This window comes from Astatotilapia calliptera, chromosome 22 (assembly GCF_964374335.1).
Source record: "Astatotilapia calliptera chromosome 22, fAstCal68.1, whole genome shotgun sequence".
Lineage (NCBI taxonomy): Eukaryota > Metazoa > Chordata > Actinopteri > Cichliformes > Cichlidae > Astatotilapia > Astatotilapia calliptera.
Window position 1 is genome coordinate 9,627,687 of NC_137442.1, and position 25,985 is coordinate 9,653,671.

At 42.6% G+C, this 25,985-nt stretch overlaps 1 protein-coding gene across 4 annotated transcripts in view; it reads right to left on the reverse strand.

The window, feature by feature from the left end:
* Positions 1-667: 667 nt before the first annotated feature.
* The window catches only part of hivep1 (HIVEP zinc finger 1), a 67,234-nt gene continuing 41,916 nt past the window's right edge, over positions 668-25,985 (reverse strand). For all 4 annotated transcript variants that reach the window (XM_026156774.2, XM_080296676.1, XM_026156775.2 and 1 more), the window contains 7 exons: positions 14,885-14,938; positions 4,994-10,770; positions 4,764-4,897; positions 4,501-4,676; positions 3,878-3,979; positions 2,658-3,181; positions 668-2,419 (listed from right to left, as the gene is read on the reverse strand). In XM_026156774.2, coding sequence (XP_026012559.2) covers positions 1,322-2,419; positions 2,658-3,181; positions 3,878-3,979; positions 4,501-4,676; positions 4,764-4,897; positions 4,994-10,770; positions 14,885-14,938 — 7,865 coding nt within the window. In that variant the 3' untranslated portion in view covers positions 668-1,321. The remainder of the gene's footprint in view (positions 2,420-2,657; positions 3,182-3,877; positions 3,980-4,500; positions 4,677-4,763; positions 4,898-4,993; positions 10,771-14,884; positions 14,939-25,985) is intronic.

Below are 25,985 nucleotides of genomic sequence, written 5' to 3' on the forward strand. Positions count from 1 at the left end.
TTCCTGTTTGGTCTGCAAAACTTTCCGAGTTTTAAAATAAAGTCAAAAAACCCTAAAAACCAAGCTTATCATTGCAAATCCAGTTCTGTTTTAAAACATAAGCTTTAAAGTATTTCCAGGAAATGTAATTGATTTATTTATTGTTAGACTGAAACACTCCACCTGTCACCTGTAACCGATTCACAAGTCTGACACAAAAATTGTCTAATGACAATCTTGCTCTAGTAATGGCTACAAGTCTGAGAAGACCAATAATAATTCATGTAACTGAGTCACCCGTAAGATGAGGGTAACATGAAGTGTAAAGTGTACGTTAAGATCCATTTTTCACTAACTGGAGCATTTCTGATGTGGCTTCATTAACTATACATCCATAGTGTAGTGGTTTACACATTTGCCTAACACGTGAAGGCTCCAAATTCCTCTGGGGTGGGATCAGGTGTTAAATAAATAAATAAATCTGCCAAATCAAACATGTGGAGCTACCTGCTGTGATGAAAGTAGCTTTTATTAAAGAAGCAAACTAAAGTCTACATTTAATGACAGGAGTGTGTTTTTCTGGCTCATTTCCATCAATTTCCAGTATATAAAAGCACAGCCTGTAAACTGATGTTTACTGTTGGAAATGAGTGAGGTTTGCAGGTGATCAGAGGGACGAATAGCCTCCTTTTTAATGCAGTAAGTGTTTAATCAATCAAGTATAAGACAGTTTAAAGGTTTATAAACAATTTTTTTTACTGATACAGTTAAGAATATTGATACAGCAATGTAAAGCTACCATAATGCACATACCTATGGACTTATGGGTCATAATGGGCACTAGATGGATTATAATAAATAGTTGAACACAACATCTGTACACAGAAACATTGCCCGATAATCCATAGAAATGTACATATACAAGTACAACATTTATAATTCCATAAATTTACGAATGACGAATCCTCCAGAATAAAATTGATATCATCCAGTATTATGGTTCTTTTTTATTTTTTTGAATTAAACACAAGCATTGACTGAATTTATAAGGAATTATGTACAGATTCCTAAACAAGAAACTCCATAAAGGCACAATTGTCTATACAACATGTACAAAAAAAAAGAAAAAAAACTGTCTGGAGCTGACAATTTGGAAAAAAAATTAAATGATTGGTCATCATCATCATCATCATAACTGTCATATGATTGCACGTACAATATGAATGTCAGCATCTGTGCTTTGAAAGGTGATTTGCTGAGAAACAAACCCCTGAAAAGTGTTTTCAGTCTTACAAAGTGACAAGAATTACAAAAGGAGAAGAAGTGTTTCCACTTGAGGGTTTCAGGTGGCAATGACCAGTCGGTCTTCATCGTCACTGGAGGCCTCATTATAGTCTTCAACTACCTTCTGCCAGCTGGTCACTGGTGGCGGTCGTAGAGGTGCAGGATCACCAGCTCCTTCAGCTGCAGGCTGTTTGGGGCTTCTTGCTTGACTCTCAGGAGCTGGTGATGGATTCTGCTGGAGGGATTTTTCTCGTTCATCCCTCGCCACAGTCTGTGTGAGCTCTGCTCCACTGTTACCTCCGGGGCTAGCCCTGCTGCCTGAGGTCAGTTCTGGAGAGGAGCTGACCTTAAAAGGGGTGGGTGGTGAACCAAGCCTGTGTTCACCATGAGGTGGCTGTGTTCCCAGAGCTTCAGGGCTTCCCTGCCTCTCAGAGGACCCGGGGAGGGGACTGAGGGTGGACAGAGGGCTGAGCGAAGGAATGATGGCAGGCAGGGCAATATTTACTATTTGCAGGCCTGGGACGTGTGTCTGCGGCCCAGTGCCGCTTTGGGAGGTGGGGTTGGCAGCTAAAACCTGCACTCCGAGGGCAGCATTGAGGGTGAGGCCTTGCTGGGGCAGCAGCTGTGTGGATGCCAGGCCTGTATTGGTCAGTCCCATGAGGTTAAGTGTTTCCAGACCCACTGGCTGGATCGTTTGAGCCTGCAGGCCAGTAACCTGCCCTAGAGGGAAGCAGGGTACAACACTGCTGATTGGTTCCTGGACCACAAGTGGCTGAGTTGGCAAGCTCTCCGTTTGGGGTGGAGTGTTGGGAGCTGGCAACGGGCTCGTGTTTCGATGAATGACGCTCAAAGCTGGGATGGTGAGCTGGACGGGGCCCGCCTGGATTGGCACAAAGGTAGAATAAGCCGCCAGGCCAGCAGGGACCAGCTGGATCCCCCCAACTGGAACCATACTGTAAGAGGAGCGAGATGGCTGCTGAGAGTGCAGGGGCAGGTGACTGAACAGGTGAGTCTGGGTCTCTGCTCCCGGTGTTTGTGATACACCCTGTAGGGGGAAGTGTGAAGGAACTTGAGAACCAAAGGAGGAAGTCTGTGTGCCCCGGTCCACTGGTATACTTGACTCACTGGTTGCCACAGCAGGAGACGCAGAGGTGTCCTGTGAAAGGAAAAAAAATATCGTCACTTCTTGACATTATTTTGGCAAAACCCAAGTTTAGAAGATATCTGGATGAGTCCAGTAGACCTATAGGATTATTCACCTTTGCTCAGAGAATTCAGAGGAGTTTTGTGGAAGTGCCTTGCATGCAGGAGTCAAAGTAAGGGTATGGATAGGAAAGAAGGGAAGCAGACAGGGAGGGATGGGGGGGGACACAGTGAGAAAATAAGGGTCTCACCTGGCCTATTTTGGAGCCCTTGCCTTGCACTGGGGGACTAGGGGGCACATCAAAGTCTGGGTAGTCGATGGACATCTGCCTGCAGGGTGACACTGGGCTCATCATGTGCACCGACTCTGTGTCTGAGGTGTAGGACTCTGATGTGGTGGCAACAGGTGGAGGAGAGTGAAGGAAAGCCATTTGACTGCAGCAGGACCCCGAATGCTTGCTCAGGAACACGGGGCTCATCATGGGGACAGATTCGGAGTATGTTGTGTGGGATTCGGGAACTGGAGGCTGGGACAGAGGGAGGGAGATGGAGCTGATCGACATCTGGGCTAGGAGTGCGCTAGGAGGAACGTCAGCCTCTTTGGAAGAGATGTGCTGCGGGCTTGCAGACACAGAAGGATTGGTAGAGAGTCCCGACTCTGCCTGGCTGTCCTCCTCTTCCTCCTCGTTGTCATCATTCTCCTCATCATCAGGACCATCGGAGTCATCTCCATCTGAATCTTGGCGGTCAGCACTGCTCACCTGACTGCGGTCTCCTGCCGAGGAAATACGTGAGAAGAAAAATTGAATTCTTGTCTCTGAAATCTGCTGTACTTACACGTCATCACAGCTAGAAAAAAAACTCATTCACTAAATAACTTTGATTATCATCCAAGATTTCTTTCTTAAAGTGAGAAAAAACAGCACTGAAAATCCCGCTACTCGTGGATGTTTTGTACTGCTGCTGCAGTGTTTCACACCCTACACCACCATACGCCCCTGAGCTCCATCACAGGCAGAGGAGGAAAAACAAATAAGCTGTTAGAGACTTGGACCACAGAATGTTTTCAGGCAGCCTCTCTCTCCCTCTCTTTTTTTCTAAAATTAGATGCAGCAATTTCCTCTTTCTAAACGCTGTGCATGTCGCCCACATGCGCTTTGAGTTAAGAGGAAGAAGCTGCATTTAGAATTTCTAATTAGACCGTGGCAAAGCCATTGATCGACATAGCAACAGAGCACAAGCAGGGACACTCCATGTTTTATATTTCATGCCATTAAACTATTAAAAGAAGGGCAATCCTGCTGTTAGAAATCAAAGCTGACTGTATAAGTAAATCTGAATTAAGTCAATATTATATATGCAACTGTAGTAATACAAAACTCATATTTTACAGACAAACTGTTCATCTTATAGAAGTTATGGCTTTTGTGCAATTCCCTCAAGGAAAACCCCGAGGAGCAAAGCACCGTACCAGAGTCCTCAGCATCCTGATCGTCAATTAGACCGTCAGGCACCCCCATCTCCATGCACTTCTTACTGTGGGCCTTGGATTTCATGTGCTTGGTCAGATTGCCTATAACAAAAAGGGAGGCAATGAGGTCTTACGGGTGGGTAGAGCTTGAACAATAGCACAGAAGGAGTTTATGTAAGAGTATGCGGTCTTTGGGAAAGCTCTATGTAAAGGGTGAGTAACTGATAAAGACATTTTTAAATGAACGTGGGTTGCTGACACCAAGTACTGTTCTGCAGTGTCGCGTGGGTAGGCAAGTTCGATAAAGAATGGTGAATCATACTGTCTTGGTTTAAGAGATGGTGGAATAACATTTTTAATTTCACAGCTTGTAAAAGGAAAGAGTAAATTCTTTCAGTTCCTGTGTGTTACAGATACAGAGTTTGATATTGCAAAATCAGGCGTGAGAAAGAGCTATAACTTTTAAAGACATTAACAGAACTACATTTGTTCCTGTTTATACGAGGCTGCACTAATTATCAAAAGACAAGGCAAATGAAAAATCATACATGCATGTACTGCATTTAAAAGGGACTTATACAGCTGCATTGTACGAACTATAATCACATGGCTTTAACACTCACCTTTCGTCTTAAAGGAGAAATTGCAGTGGACACAATGGTACGGCCGGACATCAGAGTGAGTACGGATGTGTTTGCGCAGCATGCTCGGCTTCTTGCAGCGAATCCCACATTCCTCACAGATGTATTTACCTCGCCCACGGCCACGTACATAAACATACTCCTCGTTAGATTTGTACCTGTGGGTTTGAAATGTAACCATGAGCACAAAATCTAACATAATGTTGCTAACATTTTGAATATAATCAGATTGTTCCGTTTCATACCCGCCATCAAATATTTTGATTCGCCTCGGTTCTGTTGTAGTGACCAAGTCCTTGTCTGAATCGTTGCTGGCTTGAGTCTCTGGCTGCACTTTACTTTTGGTTTCAACTGATACAGACTTTTGGGTTACTGGCAACTGCAGGAAAAAGATGATATTTTTGGATGTGACTCAAGAAACAAGTCATCATTACAACATTATGATATTTCAGACTTTGCAGAAAGTTAGTCTTACCCTGGGCATGACATCCTTCAGCTTGCCTGAGTAAGACAAGATGTCCGATTTCCCACTTGTTTTTATGGCTGATGTGTAGTGTATTTTCTTGGAGCTCTGCTTGGAGTCAAACAAAGACATGACCACCTTGGTAGGCAACCCCAGTGGGTTAGGGTTGTTGGGTTTGGCTGTCCAGGTAGCGTATGCTGAAGTCTTCAGGTCGGTCTGTTGAACATGGAGAGGTTTCCTTTTCATCAAAAAACACCATGTGAAAGTGGTGGTGGTCTTCAGGCTGGGGAAAGACAGGCGGTGGCTGTCTTTTGTGTTAACCACAGACACAGATGTGGTCAATTTCACTTGACCACCGTGGAAACTGGAGGGCCTAATTGGGGATTTGGCTGGAGTCCACCTCTGTTCCTCAGCTTTTTCTTGAGGCTTCAGATTGTTGTTGGCTGGCATGGAGGTTCCCTGGCTACCAAGTGTAGTATTCAGGATAGGGCCTGTCTCTTCATGAATAACAGTTATTGTATCTTTTTCTATCCCAGCACCATCAGGTGACATAGGTTTAACATCATCAGTAGCCTCTGAGTCCTTCTCCCCATCTGACTTAACCTGGGGCAGAGGTGGGGCCTCCGTCTCAATGGGACTGTCCACTGGTTCAGTTGTGCACACCTGCCTAACGAGTGTCAGCTTCCGTTGTCGGGTCACCTCCGACATCTTGGAATTAAGATAATTGACTGATCGTCCATCGGTGAGGCAGGCCACACCATGCTCATCTTTAGCTCGTTTTTGGTGCTTTTCCATGTAGATGTCCAAGCTGTTTGCAGGTGACAACATTCGTTTGCTTGATGCAGTGGGTTCCTGCTGCGGGCATAGTGTTACTGATGCCAGTTTCTGCGTGCAATGTAAAGACCCAAGAGGAGTTTGTTCTACAGTGCGGTTATGAGGGCCTCCTGTCTGAGCTTGAGTCCTATCTTTCTTTGCAGTTGTTACAACACGAAAATCACTTTCCACACTGGGAGTCGACGACAGACTATTTTTATTGGGCACAGAGTGAGCAGGGTGGATCTGCTCGTGAGTTATCAAGATCTGTGGCAGTGGTACAGCACTTCCTTGGGTTTGATCAAATGATTCTCTTCGCTGTTCACCCGACAAAACAACCGTCTGTGTTTTACTGTCTGCAGCCTGTTGACTGGGTTGAGCTACATACAAATTTTGGATTACATCAGATGATTTTGAAATGCTCAAAATCGGATTGGCAATTGGTATTGTTAAAACTGGCAGGGCTATCTGAGCTCCCTGTGTGCCAGAGAAGGAAAAGGTTTGGCCTGTTCTCAGAGCTGGACACTGTAGTTGGTATTTGGGCACAAAATGTTTTTTTTCTTCTGTGTCAGCTGGTTTGTTTTGGATGTTCTCTCGACAAACCAAGATCTGGTTTAGTGGTTGTTGTATCTTTTGGCAAATTTGAACCCTTGATGTTTGGTGCCAAGGATGTGGAAGGCCATGGACTTGAGGCTGCTGAGTTGGGCTACCCAAATTAATGCTCTGCACCATTTGCTCATTCTTTTGCAGTGGTGGTTCTTCTGTGTGCAGGACAAAGGGCTGAGGCACTGCGCGCCTGCTAGTAATGTGAATCTGCTGGGGTCTGTTCTGAGTGAAAGAGCTAACATTTCCAATGAGAGGTTTATCTAAAGGAGCGGCAGCTTTCCTAACAGGTTGCTGACTTTCAGGTCCAATTTTTAAAGACATCTGCCGAACTAATGGCCCCCGTCTCCTTTCAATTAGTGGCACCTGGGAAAGTTGGGAGAGTTGTCCACTTTTTGGCTGTCCAGCAGGTGACAGAGATCTACTTGGAGATACATTGCCAGAGTCAAAGGATTTGCTGCGGTAGTCACATGAAATCTCCACAGAGGGTTGAGTACATGTGATCTGTTCAGATGCGGCACGCCTCATCATTCCAGGCACACCAAGGGTGTTGAAAGCTGTTGGCAAACACTGAGTCTCTGGAATTTTACCAACGCACTCTCCTCGAGAAGGACTCTCCGATCTAGATGGCTCATCTCTGTCAAAAGAGGCTGAGATGCTGGAGCCACGAGAAAGACTGCTGTCCCTGCTGAGGCTTCGTGAGAGGCTCGATTCAAAACTGGATTCGCCCGATGAATGATCCATTTGAGCCAGACGAATTCTCTTCTTCTTAGGGGGAAGTTTCTCTGCTGGGAGCTTTGACAAACTCTCACTTCTCTGAGGCCAGCTGAACTGATCTGCAGGTTTATCTGCTGGTTCAGCAGTCTGTGTTTCATGTTCTCTGTCCGGTTCCACTGTGACTAAAATCTCAGGAACTTGAATGTTATTTTGACGAACAAGGCGAGACTGATGGATAGGAGTAGAGTGTTCACCAACTGGTGCCACTGTCCTATCAGTGCACTGCTCCTTTCTTTGTTTTCCATAATCTGTGCTCTTAGGTTTTGATATGGTTTCATGGTAACCATCAGTTAAGACACCAGATGCCACATCTGATTTGGGTTTGTTCAGGGGATCCTTCTCCATGCTATCAACAGGAGAGATCCTGTCAATAGACTCTGTCTCAAAGGAATTGGGTCTGCTGAGAGAGTTGGTGTGTCTGATGACTGAAGTGCCGCTGCCTTGCCTTTGCAAGTCTCCTTTAGCAGGGGTACTGATCTGGGTCTCTCGTATTGGCGAAAGTCTGGAATCTGGAGAATTAATGCCTCTTGCTACAAGCTGTATCTGAGGTAGCTTTGGCTGGTTGATTTTGGGTTGTATATCTACTATTACAGCATGGTGAGGAAAATTCCTGTTTGCCAGAACTGCTGGTAGCTCAAAACTAACAGAGCAAGGTGCACTAGTATCAGTTGGAGACTGATCATCCTCATCACCAACACTTTTCATTTTCCTCCTCTTCCTGAATGATGTCTGTTGATCAAGTACCCCTGGCCCAGTTGTGGTTGCTCCTGCTATGGGCTGCTGTAAATTAACATGAAAAACATCTTGGTCAGTTTCTTTGGCAGCCATTGGTTTGTTTTTTGGACCATGAAGTTCAGAGCAGTAGAATTTCTTGTGAGTTTCAAAGTTCTCTAACTTTCTGTACCGGTTACGACACGTTTCACACTCATACATCGTGCCTTTAGTCTGCTGAGGTTTTCTGTTTCTTTCCTGACTGTGTTCAAAAGACCTGCTTCTTTGCATGTGCTCTGCAGAATTGCTTTGTCCGATATAGCCCTCATCCATGGAGCGAACAGAGGGGAGACCATGTCTCTCATTGTGGGAAAAGTCCTCTACTGCTATTTGTCTGACCAAGGTACGAGAATGCATTGCAGGATTTGGGGTTGATGGAGCTGATGAAAATACATCGTCATTTAGTGCACTAATTTTGTCATCACATGACTGGCTGCTGCGCAAAGGATGGGGGACAGCAGCAACATTAAGGGGAAGAGCAGTGTGTCCTGGTGTAGTAGGCATAGAGTTGCTCCTTGTTATTGGCAAACAATCCATCGGTGGGTATTGGGGGGGTACAGAAAGAAGAAATACTGGCTTTGATTTATCTGTGGGAGTGAATGGAGATTTGGGGATGTCTGAGCTGGAACTTGACCTTCTTCCCATTGGTTTAAGATCAAACTGAAAAGAGTCTTTAAATATGTATGACTTCGGGGAGTCTATGCTACCTCTCCTTGAAAGAGAGGTCCTCCTTGGCTTTACACTGTCCAGCTGCTTGTTGTCAACTACTATCTCATTATCAGATATCAACTTTGTAATTCGTTCTTCTAAAGAGCGTGCACTGGCTTCTAATCGTGGACGCATTTGTCCGTCTATCGCCCTTGGTCTCTGCTCATGTGCTACATGCATGACTGAGGCAACCACAGGAGGGACATTAGGAAGAGTGTTCTTGGCAATATCAACATCTACTGGTGGAGTTATCTTTACAAATGGACTGGGTGGACTCATGGCCTGATCAGCACTTTCAGAACGTGAGAAGTAACCTGAATCAGTGCTTCCCAAACTACGTGGACTAAGTAGACACTTAGGCTGTTGCTGCTGAGAAAAGTCTGTTGCTTGTTGCCGCTGAAGCTGTGCGTGCCCACTTAACAGTGGAGACTTGCAGTGTTGGTCTTCATCTTCACTGACGGTTTCTAGTAAGGGATTTGCACCATCCACCCCTTTCAGAGATGACAAGACTGTGATATTCGATCTCAGACTGGCAGTCTGGAAGTCTCGTTGTCGTTGTGCAGCAGCTTGCTCAGGTGCTGCTCCTGTAACTCTCGGACTATCCGCCCTCAGAGGGGAGACATTAACTGGGTACACAACAACTTTTGGGAGTGCAGCTGTTACTTTAGGCTCGTGAGCTCTCTGAGCTGGGGATGATTTGACTGAGTCAGAAACACCGGATAAGTCCACTTCCCCATGGTTGGCTTGTGTTCCACCTGCACTCAGTAAACTGTTTTCAGACAAAGCAGCCACGCTGCTTTGTGACGAGTCGGGGTCTAAGTCGGCAGTGCTACCTTCCTCATCGCTGTCTCCACTCTCCTCTGCCTCTGAATGTGTTCCTGTGGTTTTGTCAGACTCTTGAGATAGCGATCCACCTCCTGATTCGGAGCGTGCAATGAGACCCAGTTTTATGGCATGAGCATGTGATTTCTTGTGTTTGTACAAGTTGCTCTTGGTTTTGAATGAGAAGCCACAAGTAACACAGGGATATGGCCTTTCTCCTGTGTGAGACCTGATGTGTTTGAGCAGCACACTGGGTTTTGCACATGCCCGGTTGCAGTATTCACAAACGTACTTTCCTGGTTTTTTAGGCTTTTGGTCTTTGGAAACCTGTTCAGCACCAAAGGTCATAACAGTGGTCATCTGAACTTGGTTGCTGCCTGGTGTAACTGGGACCTGAATACTGCTGGGAACACTGGCTGAGAGGGACTGGCATGTGTGCACAACTGGTGGTTGGCTTTGTGGCAAAGCACTTGAGCCAGAGGGAACAGGAGCATGAGTTATAGTAGATGGTCCTGCATTAAAGTTTATGTGCAAGCTAGGATTTTCTGGATTGGAAGCAACGGGCATAAAATGCGGTGTAGCAAGGGGAGCGGTACCCTGTGGACCTGTTTGTAGATTTCCCTGTATTGGCGCTGCAATGCCAATGACATTGCCCTGTTTGTCAATATAATAGGTCTGCATATGGGAAGGTTGGGTCTGGAGACCAACATTGACACCTGGCATTGCTGTGATTTCACCACTGGCTTTACCGATGGCTGTGACCTGCATCGAGGCTTTCCTCTCAGCCAGTGTGCTAAAATCAGGCTCCATGGCCTTAAGTAGAACATCAAGTGGAGCGCTGTTGGCGTAAGGATCTCCGTCAAAGCTGGAGTCTTGGCTTTTGCTTTCTTTAGGCTTTAGAGTTCCTTTAGCAGTAATCAGAGTGTCCTCCTCACCAGCTGTGAGCTCAAGCGATGGTGGCCTAGAAGATGATTTTTCCTGCTTCAGCCTTTCAGCCTCAGCAGAAAATGACCCCTTGTCAGGGGACGCTGCAACTGGTTGAGCATACTTTTGGTCACTTTCTCCACTGGGCGATGTTGAAAGATTGTGGGAAGGACTGTTGGAGGAGGAGGAGCAAGAATGCGGAGTTTCCTTGGACGAAGATCCTCGGAGAGCAGATTCAGCAGATGTTTTTGACTGCAGGGGCTTCTTCACTGGAGATTTTGGAATTTTCTTTAGCTGATTCTCTGCAACAACCTTCTTCCTCTTAAGACCCTTTATGCTGTCCGCATTTCTTCGACTGCTGTCAGATAGCCCTGTGGAGACAGAGACAATAATTAAGGTGGTATAATAACCATTTCCTTCATCTCCTCTCTTCCAGTGCTACCACAAAGAGTTAGCACAAATGACATTATTGAAAAAATTAACTTCTACTGCTGACAACCTTGGCTTATAAAATGAGTTTAAATGTAATCTCTATTGGACACAGGAAATAACTCTAATGCCATTTTGAAAATCATATTTTTCGTATAACTAACTCTTCTTGTTCCATGAAACTAAAACAAAAATGCACACAGGAAAAGAAAAAGATCAACAGCTCACACACTACAGTGCTTCTGTTTTACCCCTTTATAGCGCATGAAGAATGTTTGAAACACACTTTAATCTCAATACCAGCACCATCTTCCAACTGGAAACAATAAAACAAGTAGACTGCAGTCTATTAAAATTACTGACTGTTCTGTTTTTGCTTTATTTCCCACTATTTAAATAAATTAACTACTTTTACTATTAATTCTGTACTATATAAGCTGTGTTATCTCCAGTGACAAATAGTGACACTATTCTGGATCATACTGCACATTTACATGTACATGTGTTATCATTTTAATCCAACTGTAAAACGAATACATAACATTTGTGGTTGTTATATATAAAAATATGTCTTAAACAGCTTTTTGAGAGCTTCAACATTCCAGTTGTGAAAGCTTTCTCTGCAGCCTACTTTGTTTTCCATCAGCTTATCGATAATTTGTTTTATTTAGATAATGATAGACGTATACTACAGTGAAGATACTTCGCCCTCGCACTCGTTAGCTGTGTGACTAATACCACAGAGACCCACGCTTTATTATGCAAGTAACAGTCACTTCTTGCCCTTGTTGATAAGAAATGTTGACCTATGAAGGCTCGGCTGATCAGAAAATGGTGCAAATAACTAGCGTATAACAAAGTACATCTGCGTGCTTACTGAGCTGCATTCTTATAATAATAGGTGCACTGTTTTAAAAAGGGCACACCCATGCAATGGTGTCCCATAATAATGACTGAGGCAAGTGTTTTCATGGGCATGTTGCACAAGAGTAGCAGTGTCACAGCCTGTCACAGTTTCCTGGCCTGTGTAGGTATTTCCCAAGATGACTTCAGGGTTCTTTCAAGGGCTTCCCTTTACATAAGTAAATCCATTCTCCACGCAACCATGCAACTAGAGAGGCTTTAAAACTGCCATGCAATCAATATAACAAGGTCTTCTGAACAAACCCTGTTTTTTAAAATAACCTTTTCTAATTGATGCTTAAAAACAATCTTTGTACAAACTGTAGCTAAAAGACATGGGAAAGGCAATATTTATTCATCCAAACTACACAAACCAGTTCTCAAAAAAGGGACGTGACTTCACCACAAGTTTTCCATCATTAACAGTCACTGAGATAAAAGAAGCCCTTTTTGTTAACCTTCTCCTCATTTCTAAACACTCTTATGTTCCTGTAACTGCATTAAAATAATATATTTAATGTAAAATAAAGGCGATCCTTTAGTTATCTAGACCAAGGGCAATTGACATACTTCTTCATAAGGCAGGTTGCCAAAGAGATTACCCTTTGACTTACTGGCAGTGATAAAACTACCTGCTGTACTTTAAGAGGTGGACTGAGATATTTATACCCTGTTTAGAATCACCACCCAATCCCATTTACAGTGGATGATTCAATCAAAGGTTGAGTGTCATTAAAAGGAAAATGCACAGCAGGCTGATTCTCAGGCACAGCTTAGTCAAACTGGCTTTTCTATTTCAATGTAGTTACACAACAGTCCACTTATCAAAGAAACTGTTCGTGTGTTCAGTCGGGGCACAATGGAAAGATTACTGAGAATTTATGCACACAGATCAAAACAAAGGAAACATTTTATGGTAAATACACTGGTCCTTATTAGGGCTGCCACAAACGATTATTTTGATAGTTGACTAGTCACCGATTATTTTTGCGATTAGTCGACTAATCAGATCATCATCCATTGGACGTAAAACGTACAGCTTATTGCACCAGCAGCATCTGCTCTTATATAACTATCATTAGCTTACAGCTTTAAGTGTTTAAGGTCTGTGCTAACTAAATATAAAGACAAGATGATAGTTTATTAAATTTTAATGAAGTTTGCAGATTGTTTTGGTGAAGTTTAATAAACTCCTTGCTATCTAAAATATAACAGGACACCGGAGTAAATTCTCGAGCATCTCACACTTCTGATAATCAGCTGTCTGCTTGACGTTTATTCAGCTGTGTAAAAACTATAACTTTAATCTCAGCCAAACCGATTTACTCAGGAACAAATAAAATACTGAAAAAAGCCAAACAATAACATTTCAAGTTATCTAAGTGACTCATATATCATGTTTAACCTGAGTAGCGAAAGACGGTGGTGGGTTTGAAAACGATCTGCCGGGAGTCCGGTGTTCTCACGGCTCTAGTGACCTAGCCCCCGGCTAGCTATCGAGCTAGTGGGTAACAGACGTCTCCGAAAACGTCGGAGCGCTTTTGAAAATATGTGGTGTCTTGATAAACTGAGCAGATATTTGAGGTTTACACAGCTACATTCTCGCCTGAAAATATGTTAAACGTTTATTTTGTGACCCAGAAAGAATAATAAGAGTAAAGTTAAAACTAACTAGCTGCCGCCATTGTTGGAAACTGAGCTGGGCTGCGCTATGAATTCTGGGATACAGCTTCTTCTTCTTCGGGGTTTAACGGCAGCTGGCATCCTTGTACATGCAGTGCTGCCATCTTCTGTTTCAGTCCGTTTTTACACTCTTAAATCCTGCTACTTATTCCTGCGTCTTTGGGATCTTACAAAGCTTCAAACGACGCGTCGATTATTAAATTCGTCGTCGACGATTTTGATAGTCGACGTAATCGTGACTAGTCGACTAATCGTGGCAGCCCTAGTCCTTATATAGCGCTTTTCTACTCTTACTGAGCACTTAAAGTCCTCTTAAGCGCACACAGCGCACTCTTCTTTGCCGTTGAGCCCTTTTTACCCTTTACGTACACGCTCTAACACCATCTTGCCCAAAGAAAATCAACACAGAGGGCTACAGGAGCTGTGGATCAAACCCTGATCTTCTGATTAGTAGATGACGCAATTCTCCAATTTAATTGCCGGGTTCATCTTTAGAGGAGACGGATAATAATAATTTATATATATTTTTTTATTTCAATTTAACTGCAGCATTATCACATGATTATGAATGGATCGTGAACAAAAAAATAAATAAACTCCATCCACCAGATCGCTGGCAGCCCATCGTGGTTTAGGGGCTGAATTTGGCAACAGCGTCACACACCTGTGAAAGGCTATGTCGTAGGCTCTACATAGATTCACTGCAGAAGTATAAATCACACATTTCACTGGAGACCAGGTAGAAATTACAAGTTCACACCAACCTGGAAGCATCAACAGCTCTACAGTACTTGGTAGTTAAATATCTAATTGCTTTTAAAGAAAACCTTAAAATTTAAATGGGACATTTTTGTGCAACCACATAAACATCTGCCACTAATATCTGCTTTCATGCTCAGAAGACATGATAAATGCATCAGTCTTCACTAAAATAAAAAAATAAAAACCCCCACACATGATGTTTATAAGGGCAGTTACCTCTGCTCTCTTTTTACCTTTAAATACAGTACTTATATCAGGTTTGCAAGCCTTTCTAACATTAGCTGTACCTCTTACAATAAACATGAGTTCAAGCACTTTATTACCATAAAAACCTTAATGAGTCTGCCTGTTTAAATGCAGGATTTATTCATATTAATAACAGTAAATCACTGTTGTTTTTACTTTTTTATTATAATTTTTTTCAGTGTTTTTGCCCGCGTACCCTGAAGCACTTTGGGTTTCCTCTGGGTGAAATGTGCTTGCCGTGCCTCACTGATGTGACCGATGTAATAATCTTTCCTTTCCACATCAGTGATTTTGCATTTATTTTGCGCTTTTTGCTTGTGCTTTATTTTAGGTTAAATTACTTATTTAATTCACTTTAAACCCTGAGGTGGTGAAAGAGAAGATATTCTACATTAAAAATGAAAGAGAGAGCTTTCCTCGCAGTTCTCTGGAAATTGCAAGTTTTGATAAGAGATCTCTTACCTTTCTGTGAGCCTTTGGGGTCTTTAAGCTCTTTCTGTGCCTCCTCGATTTTATCTGCAACACAAGAACAGAAACCATTTTCAGCACAGAGCAGCGCGCTCGACAGTCGAGGCAGTGCAGAATGAACTAATGATTCTGGGGATGCTTCCCACACGGCTGCAGCAGGATGAAGGTCTTTCAAATGAAAAACAGACATTCTTCCATAGCAGAGAGAGTGCACTATTCCATTATGGAAACTACTGTAATCATATGAAGGGGGGCGCACACAAAAACACAATCACGCAGGCACACCCACTTACAGAAAAGAGCAGTATGAGGGTGTTTGATACACAGATTAAGTTTGCAAACAAGTCTATAAGGTGGGTTCGTTGTCATTATCACAGTGTGCGCTCTAACCCACAGATCAATTTGCATATTTAACTGCAGTTTACGCCCCTCGGGGGGCACAAGAGTATTCAATTCAGCTCTTCTATATGTCACAGCATATCACCCACATCCAGCAGGTTAAGAACCTGTTTTTGTATGACCCATATGGATGTGTGGGAGGTGACGCAGTACTGTAATCAATATTAATTATATAGACTGGCTCGTTGTGGCGTGAGTGGGTTATACACAGTGGAATAGAAGCAAAGAGATGAGTTAAATCCTCTGGTTTCCTGCTCCTGCAGGGTCACTGCCACTGGCTGTGGGAGTGAGGAAGGATACAGAATATGAAAGTACGTGTCCAGCACTCATTATTTCTAATTTATGTTCAAAACTCTGACTTCTTCTCCAAGTTCAAGCAACAGGCAGACATATTTATTCATTAAAACCATAACAATAAAAAAATTCATATGAAAAATGAAAGTGCAAACTCATTACTTTCAGGAAATCTGATGGACCATTAGCAGCTCTTTCTTCTTTTCCTCACTTTCTATTATGCAAAACATATTCTGAGCTGTTTTGACAGCTTTGTTTCCTGGATACTGCAGTAATTTGACTTTTTTTTTTGCAGGCTTCTATAAGCAAAATGTAAAATTCTGCATGCAACACACAATACCAGAGCCTGGCCACTACTGTAGCATGTCCGTGCCTTCCCAAACCATCCATGGAAACTGGATGGAAAAACAAACCCACAAAGACTTCTATGCCCTGCTTCTGACATTAGAGTGCAAGCGGAGTCCTTGAGGACCGGTGGGAGTAATTTTGCACAAATGTTAATGGAGAGTGAAAGAGGATGTTCCTCTGTGGTTCCCAAATTTACAGTCCAATGCCGGGAATACTCAGAGGGGAGGACACAAGCAGGCCACAGAGGAGGTCAGGGATTATGTCATCATCTCTGTGTGTTTGTGTTACTATAGTCACACCCTTCTCAGTCTCTCTCCCTCTCTATATCCCAGGCACACGCCGCGAATTACATAATGCGTCCCCACCCCTGCGCTGCTGTAGAGCAAAACAAAGGCACCCTGCCAGCAGAAACACAGCAACCGAGGCACACGAGGAGAGGGTAGAGCGTTTGTTTATCTGCACATCTTTAACAAAATGGTAGATAGAAAGAGAGCAAAGACAGAGGTACGCATTTGTTTACATATAAATGACCACGTGAACGCCCTTGGCATCCAAAGGCAAAGGAACTGCTGTGTTTTCCTGGCAACGAAGGCGGCACGGTATTTCTCCAAACAGAGAGGATCCCGAAGCTTCCCTCAGAGTCATGGCTACCACGGCTCACCCTCACGGCTTCCTCGTGTAAATATCTGTGCTGCTGCAAACCAATTTGAGATAATAAATGCTTATTTTAGTGGTCGGGAGGTTCCAAGGTAGACTTCAGAGAGCATATGCTTCATAGTCTACACAGCGTGATATACATATGTCTCGTATTAGAGCACGCTGGCAAACAAGGGCGTAAGTGATTACTGCCCACCAAAAATCTTATTAGTGGTTGTGTATGTTAGGAGAGCGGAGTGTAAGCTATCATAGAGCATATTCTTCTTCTTACATAACAAGCTGCAAACACGACCCCCTCGCGCTGAATGACACCCATGAAGTCAAGCTCTGGAGCATGGAAAAGATCAGGAAACCCCAGCGTGGGTGAATGGAAAGGGGCGAGGCAGCACTACCTTCAATAAGGACGAGAAAAATATTCTACTCAGAGCGCCCGAATTATTAAACAAGCAGGGAATTATTATGGGGTTGCTCATATTTGCCTCATTATGGCTGCTGGGGTTGCTGAGGTAGTGTGGGTGAGGGCTACATGTGGGCTTTACGACCATCCCAGTGCCATCTAAAAGAAAAAATTGGTGTAATTGTACCATAACCTCAGCAAAAACAGCACAAAGGAATCCATACAAAATGTTAGTGGTGATGAAAAGCAGAGCGCTGCATTGTGTAACATGACCACAAAATTTGAAGGAAGCGAGAAAACCAAAAAGACAACACAGTTTGAGGACATTAAAGTCAGACAGAGCCACTTATAGGGCAACTGCTTACAAGTGTGGTTTTAAACAGAGCATAGAAGGGAAGAAAAACTATTTGTAGGATCCTTGAACTGCTTTTTAAAAACACTGTGCTGTACATACTCCAATTCTTTTGGCTCCTTCTAACCATTAAACACAAAAAAATGATCATCGCCCTTACAAAGCACATTGGGCTGCTGCCCTGGGAGTTTGGTGCGCTTAAGTAGACTGTACTGTAAGCAAGAGGCTTTAATAATTTAGTGGACCATGGATCGATATGCAACTTAAACATGCAGTGGTACTTTGTCTTACTTAAATCACAAAGGAGTCTGATGTGCAGCTGATGACTGTAAAGAGATGTACAGGTTGTTCTGTTCTCCTACAAATGAAACAACAGGACAGCAGCGAAACGCAGATGGAAGTTCACCCTCAGTCTCGAGGGTGCCGACTCCTGATCTTTGATCTATAAAACGTGATATCTCAGGATATGATCAGGCTGGGAGAGGCCCGAGTGGGCGGGTGCATGTCAATTAGGCTGAGGTTAGTGGGCGAGGGAGTCAGTCTCCTCTCTGGTTGCTGTCATGACAACCACAAATCTTTAATGCCCCCCCCCCGCTCGACATCTTCCAGCCCACTCCTCTCTCTGTGCTGTCTACGATGACTAGGAAATATGATTACCGTTACCCCCAGGGCAAAGATGACGTAACGGCAAAGAAAACGTTCACACCTTTCGATACCAGCGCCCACCTGATGTGAGTTTACAACCTTGCACTTATGGTGGGGGGGGAGGAGTGTTGGGTAGGAGGGGAAGCCCATCCAAACAGATGAGCTGCAGATCTAAACATGATCTAAACTTCTAAAAAAAACAACCTATGTCAAACTAGATCCCCACCCTCCTAATGGATAATAATAATATTACATTTCACCCTACATCGAGCAGCATCACAACTGCATCTCCCTGGCACTGGATCCCCGCTGAGAGTCCCTCTGCCTGTTGGCCAACAAATAACCACCAGGCTCATACACCCTCCTCCCGTCACTGCCAGCTTGTAAAAATTCATATTTTACTCAACAGCCTTCCCTGCTGGGCCTCGCCGAGCCAAATGGCGGCCATCGACAGCACTGTGGCAGCGTTTCATGGCAGCCATATGCACAAAATTCACGTGTTTCAGATGGCCCCAACAGTTTGGCTTCAGCTTCCCCTGTTATAGCATCAAAGATGTGTGCGTGTGGGGAGGGGGATAATTGTTTTTCACAAAAACAGCATCTGCGAGGGGTTTGAGGTGTCATCAGTATGCGCGACACTACACCAGCACACCAACGAGAAGCCCGAAAACTGCTGCTGGACCATAGTTTGAGCCGTCTTTTTAATCACGTCTGAGGTACTAAATTAAAACAAATTCTGTGGAAACGGTTGGTGTCGTGTCCGTGATAGTTCGATCCAGATAGGTGGACTGAAGTGCCTGAAGCTGATGTGTGGATGATAGCAGGAAGCAGGAGGACAGCGGGCGCTTATTGCTGGATCAAACGGGAAAGAGGAGAGGAAGAGGAGAAGGAGAGCGGAGATGACAAGATGGGATTCGGCAGCTGCCCCCCTCTTCGCTGTCACTGCGCGGGAGGGAGTTTGGGATTATGTAACTCGAGCACCTCCACCAGCCTGCTGTACCCACCCGGCTCTGTGCAAACACTCACTCACACGCTACCATCAAACACCCATCAAAGACACCCTCACACTAACTGATGCATGCGCTCACTCACAGACGAGGACATTTTCCAACTCCGTAAAAATGGGCAATCGATGGTGATAATTAGTTGAGCAACCATACGCTAATTAGCAAATAAAGCACACTGATCATTTATGCATAATTAAGTCATTTATTAAGGAATATATGGTACTCCACATTCCCTTCCTCCAGCTGGTTTTCTCTGCTTTGTTTACAGATCATTAACTAAATAATATTAAAAAAGGTAAATGAATTCATGAATTAATAACAATTTAAAAGAAACAGTAGATTGACTGAGATTAAAAACAATTTATTGCAGTCCTGCTTCGAAACAGCACTAAAGCATTGAACCTATTCAGGTAACTGTGGGTAAGACATTTGCTGTTTAGATAATGTTCCTGCTTTTGTTTGTCTTGTGCAGCTTTTAAAAGAAATCTGGCAGTTTCACATTTGGCTCAGGGGGCCAAGAAATCAATTTATTGGCAAAAATTATTAAGAAAGGATTGTCAGCATTAAGTGAGAGATAAAACAGGCATATACGGTAGAAATCAAAGCTTATCTGTCCTTTAATTGATTAGATAACAGACAAAATCCACAATTTACTTTATTTCCTCATAAAATATTTAGAAATCTGCTCTCAGTTGTGTCTCATTTGATACCAATTCCAACAATATGGGTTCCTGAACTGTTTTTAAGGAAAAATTGGCAACATAAACATCTTTTTTAATTACTATTACTTTACTTGCAAAAAAAGATTAATCAACAAAGTACTTAGCAGATTAATGAAATTAGTATTTCAGCTGTGCTGTACGTAGCTTCTCCTTACAGTCTTTTAATTTGGTTCCCTCTGATTAGAGCAGGATTAATAGACAGAAAGGCTGAAATCATGCCAGTTGCACCAGCTGTAGGAAATAAAGCCGTCTGCAGCCAAATAGGGAACCATTTCAACTCTGATAAACGCCCGGTTTGTTCTTTTATGTAATTATAGTTTAAATGACAGATGTACAGGCAACAATATTTTCTCTTCTACAGAATCCTGATCGCTCCCTGAATGGCTTCATTTGACAATGACGCTATTATTAAACATGGGCATCCCCTCGTACAATACTCATAACAACAGCTGGCAGATGCATGAGCTGTGCAGAACTCGCCGTCACCTTTAAAGGCAGTCTGTCGATCTCATCTTTGTCTCCTCCAGAGGAGAAACTGAGTTTTTGCTGTCCTCAGCAGCTGACCGGTGCAATAAGTGTCCATAAGGGTTGTCATCAGTGCGTGACACATTCTTTATCATCGCGGACACACCCGTGAAAACAGCCTGCCGGCGGTCTCGAGCAGGGTGAGCCAATCTGAATGCAGAACTGAGACTGAAACGACTCGAAGGAAGTACAGCTTGTGCTTCCTGAGTGACCGAACAAAAGATGAGGAAGCGCAGAGGAATCCCCAATCGCACTGAGTGTCCCATTACCCTGCAGTCAATCATCATCACCAGTCAGCTCAGCGCGAGGCGACTGCCACTCCCGCTCCCTTCCTCGCATTAGCTCCCTCTCACTTTATCAAATCTAATCAACACAAAAGCACAGACACAGAGAGAATGATGGGAACACCTAACACCGATGAAGAGGGAGAGAGCATAAAGACTCGGGACAAAAATCGAATCTAAAATCTAATGCGGGTTAAAATTTCTTTAAAGTGTTTTTCTGCTTGATTTCTGAGATCAAATTTCTGGACGGATTCTTAGTTTATACTTGAAGAAGGTTCAGTTTCCTCTGTTGCCGTTAAGTCAGGTCTTTGAAAATAAACCTTTCAACTGCATAGCGTGATACTGCGTGTGCAACACGTTTCATTCTTTTTAGGACTGATTATTTTAATTATGGTTATTGGCACGTTAATATTGATACACCAGTTAAATATTTGAGGTTTCCAAAAATTTAAGCAAATTTCAGTCTTTAATCATTGGACTATATAGATATATATATAGATATATATATAGATATATATATAGATATATATATAGATATATATATATATATATAGATAGATATATATATATATATATAGATAGATATATAGATATATATAGATAGATAGATATATATAGATAGATAGATATATATATATAGATATATATATATAGATAGAGATAGATAGAGAGATAGATAGAGAGATAGATAGAGAGATAGATAGAGAGATAGATAGAGAGATAGATAGAGAGATAGATAGAGAGATAGATAGAGAGATAGATAGAGAGATAGATAGAGAGATAGATAGAGAGATAGATAGAGAGATAGATAGAGAGATAGATAGAGAGATAGATAGATAGATAGATAGATAGCATAGTGGTAAGACTACACGCCTCTAGAGCGTCACAAAATTGATTCCCGCCTGGGGCATCTGTATCCAGTAAGGGTCCTAAGGCTAGACCCCCCCATGCGAGCCTACTGCACACACATGCTATGGCAAGGGGGAGCCAGGACGACAGGTCAGGGGGGAGATATCATCACTCCCACCTGAGATTGGGTAGCAAGCCCCAAGTGTGATAGACCACTAGGATCGTTGAGTGCAAGGCTACGAGATATATATCTTTTTTTTAAATTAGGAAATTTAAAAGAAAGTAATGTACTGAATGCATGTGTTATAAATGTATTATAAATTTACATATATATTATGTAAATGTATATAATTTTATTTATGTATATACATTTTAAAAATGATCTGCCTCAGGTGAACACTAACATAAAATAAGCCTATTTTTATGATGAAGTAGAAATATTTCATAACAAACGAATTTTACAAAATTGTAAAGACTGGACTCGATTGTTTTCTTTAAAAGCAGTCTCTGTACGCATTTAGAAGTTGACGAGATGAATGTAGTTCATAAAGGTAAATGCTTTTAGTCATCTAGATGCAAAATGTTGACTATTTAATATCTCACTGCCTCCTTTGATCTATTTTTTTTCCCTAATAAATGTTTTCAGTGGGTCTGGGCTACGGGCTGGACATAAACTCTTAATACAGATGCTGTGATGTATGTAAAATGTCTTGCTGTAATAAGTAAGTCATTTTATGGAAAAAAAAACCCAAACCAAACCTCATCTGAATAGCAGAGAACCCTTTAGCATTAACGGTGGCTGCACCGGGGCACAGGGAGGTCAACTGTGCTGCTGCATCCACACATGCAAAGTAAAAGTTTACTATGCAAATAAAACGAATAACAAGGAAAAGATCCAGAAACAGACTGTGTTACTGGTTTTTGAGTGAGCCGCAGAATCAGGTTACAAACGTAAAGCCGTCCCAGTGCTTGCACAGACTTGTCCCTTACAGAGATTCCTTCTGATTTTCTGACTCCTTCAGTTATATTGCGTACCACAGATACGTGGCTGTTATTTGCATATTACTTGGAGAAATGCTATGTTTTAATTGCTGGGACTGTTTGCCCTCAGAGTCAAAGCAGAGACTCCTTCCCAGTTTTTACTTCTGCAAACCCCATTTATATCTGAACAAATACGTTTTTTTAACCTAAAAATAAATATTTTAAAATCATTATTTTCTCTTCATGTTTACATTTTACGCAGTGCGCCATCAGTTTTTTGGAAAAGTGGTTCAAGGTTGCTGATCCTCATCCTATCCTGCCCCCCCCCCGCAGCCTGGAGATCAGCTGCTGTCTGCTAAACATCCCACGAAGCGGGGGCGACAAGGTGGAAGGGATGTGGATGAAGGGAGGCAGGAGTAGAGCTGTTTACCGTGTTGTTTATGAGCAGCGTGTTGAGTGGAAGTGACAGCAGCAGGGCAGGTAAGAGTTAAAAAAAATATTTTAAAAACCCCGGCATCAACTGGAGCTTCAGGCGGGCAGCTTTTAATAATGTATCACCATCAAGAGAGGAGAGATGAGGATCTTATACACAGGGCAGCAAACACACACACAAGCTGAACAATGCAGTGACAGAGGTGCACTTGTCTTAGTTACCTCTAAAAATAATGCTAATAAGAGCTAAAGCTACTGCATCCTCACAGTGATGAAGCTGCAAACACCCAGTCAACAAATGAAAAATAGATCACACCCTCCCTCCTGCACACAGACAAAGACAGAGGTTTGGTGCGCTATCGGTACAGTACTGCTGCCTCCGCAGGAAACTGTAGGTGGAAGAAGCAGCAGACTGGAGGCCACTGATTATTGGGACCGCGTGGGCACCCTTGTGAAAAATTGATATAACGAGAAACCTACCGGGTGGGTAGAAGAGTGCGTGTTTGTGTTCATGTGTAGGGGTTTTTAATGGTGCGGGCGGAGATGAACGTGAACGTGAATATTATCCTCTTCTATCTTTTTCGGTCCACGCACGCATTAAAAACCTTCTCCCCCAAAAAGCTGTATGCACCAAAATAGACGAGAGAGAACCAGACTTCCAAACGCAAAGCCAAGACACGATAAATGATGCGTTCCATCCCGCAGCTGCAAATCACGGAAGGTGTCAAGCTCGTTTTGTAGAAAAATTATTAACAAGCTACCCAAGAAAATTAAGATGCTGCTGCAGTTAATATCCCAGATTTATTATTTGTTTCTAATTTATTCCAATAATTTCCTCTAATCTTTACTTTAGAAAAAAAAAATCAAGGTAGTTTCTACGGTTTATGGTTTTCCTTAAAACGAATAGAAAGAATTGACAGATACAGGCACCAGTTTAGCTCACTGGTTGAGCAGATGCCTGTATGACTTATGGCTGTGGGGCAGCAGCCAGGGGTCGAGTCCGGCCTGCAGCCCTTTGCTGCATTTCTTACCATGTACTCGCTCCCTCTTTGCTGCCAAACTGTCAAAAAAGATAAAAAGCTCAAAAATAATCTTAAAAAAAAAATTTGAGTCGTGCAGAGTTGTGATTTCTCTGGATCTCTGCAGATTTGTTTCACTGTTGGTCAAAGCTTGAAAAGTTGTTCCTTAACCCTTGAACCAAAATGCGAAGTCAAAATTGCATTGAAACACAAATTTAACCAGGTGTCAGAACTAAAACAAAACCAGACCAAAAAACAAAATATATTCAACTTACAGAGTTTTAAAACAAACAAAAAAAACCAGCAGAGCCGTAGACGTACTAGCACTAAAGTAAAAGTGGAATCAGGTTTGGGTGTAACAGCTGAAGTTTCTGGTCAAGACTTCCTGTTACCGTTTGCAGTCCAACCATGAAAGCAGATAAAATTGAAAAAGATAAATCAACATCAGAATAAGCCCAATGATTAAAGACATTATTTCAGCCAATGTCTGTTTGTAGAAATTATTCACCTGCATTCAGTCAAAGCTGATTGGTCGGTCCTATTCAGAAGACTTCCAGTACCAAAAATCACGTCTTATGCCTTCAAATTCCACTTTGTTGTTCATATGCTGAATCTGTTTATATATAACATACTCTCAATATAACACCACTATTTAATTTCAATGAAACAACTACTTTACACACGACTGCGACTAATTATTTCATTTTGTTTCTATTAAAGATTCATTTGGGTTTTAAATCCGTCACTTAATTGTTGGGTTGAAAGCATCGGAAACTAGTGAGAAATTTCCATTAGAGCCATCCAGAGCTTAATACTTTACACCGTGCTTACAGTGATTTAATACACCGAGGGAAACATTTAACATGTGAGAAGCTGAAATCAAGAAATATTTAATCAGCCGTAGAAAGCGTTAGGACCATCAGCGATTTGGTTAATCAGCATTAAATTAGTATTAAAATATTATTCGTCACATAAAAACACATGCACGGGCTCGCCCCGGGTTATTTATCCATCGATCCATCGACCAGAAGCTTTTAGTATTCCCAGTTCCCGTCTGGCTCTCGCCGCCGACAGAGCTCTCTCAGCTGGAACAGCTTCCCCCTGCAGCTACGGTGATCTACCACAATAAGAGCACTCAAACCCCAACTAACAACACAACTCTTCTCATGTTCGACACCATGTAAACTCTTAAATATGGAAGTAAAGTTTGAACTATTCATTTGAAAAGATATTAAAATGCTTATTCAATCATTCAAACCACTAAAATCAAATCAAACTGTTATCAGTCAATTCCTGATTGTTTCAGCTCTAGCACACATTTCCTGTTCTGTGACGAAAAAAAACCTTAAAAACCCTTAACTGAACTGTGAGCAACTTTTCAGTTTGGATTTGATGTCACCGTTTGAGCCCGACAGTTTCACATAAGACGTGAAACAGTCACTGAAATTTAGCAGCGAGCTCTCAACTGTACACAAACACCCACTTCTTTCTTTGAGGAGTCTAAAAAAAGAAGAAACTGGAAGTAAAAACAAGCTGCATGTCAAACTGCATCCAGTCAGCGTCTCGAGTTCCCCCTGGCTGCTGAGGGGCTGTGACACAGAAGAAACAACGCTGCGGCGGTTCCGCTTTACTGAGCTTGGCGACGGACGGCCGATGTGGCGTCAAGCGACGCCTCGATGGGCCGTGTGGGACAGGAAGCACATTTCAGTCACTTCAGCGTGAAAATAAATTTTGCACACGTACGGTGAGCTCCGTGCGTCACACAAGCAACAAGGAGGAGGAGAGGAGGTAGGAGGCGGGGGGGACCATAAGAATTTGAGGTTTTGAAAGACCTTTAAGGCATTTAATATTCAGATTAATGCAATCAACCCACCTAATTCAATTCTCATTATGATTTTTTTTGCTCAGAGCAGACCACGCTACCTCAAATTTAAGCTTTTCAAATATGATCCTTCCTTAAATTTGTCTTGAAATGAATTAAAACTGAATATTAGTTAGTTTAGCAGCTGTTCTTGAGCTACTTTGTCATTATTACTGCAGATTTCCCATCTGTTTATGGACTTATATTTGACATAAACACTCACTTAGTATAACTAATGCCGAGCATTATATATTTATTTACTTTTGGACAAAATATTAGCAGGCAAATGTTCAGAGCAGGGGAGCATTTCATCAACAGGAGGA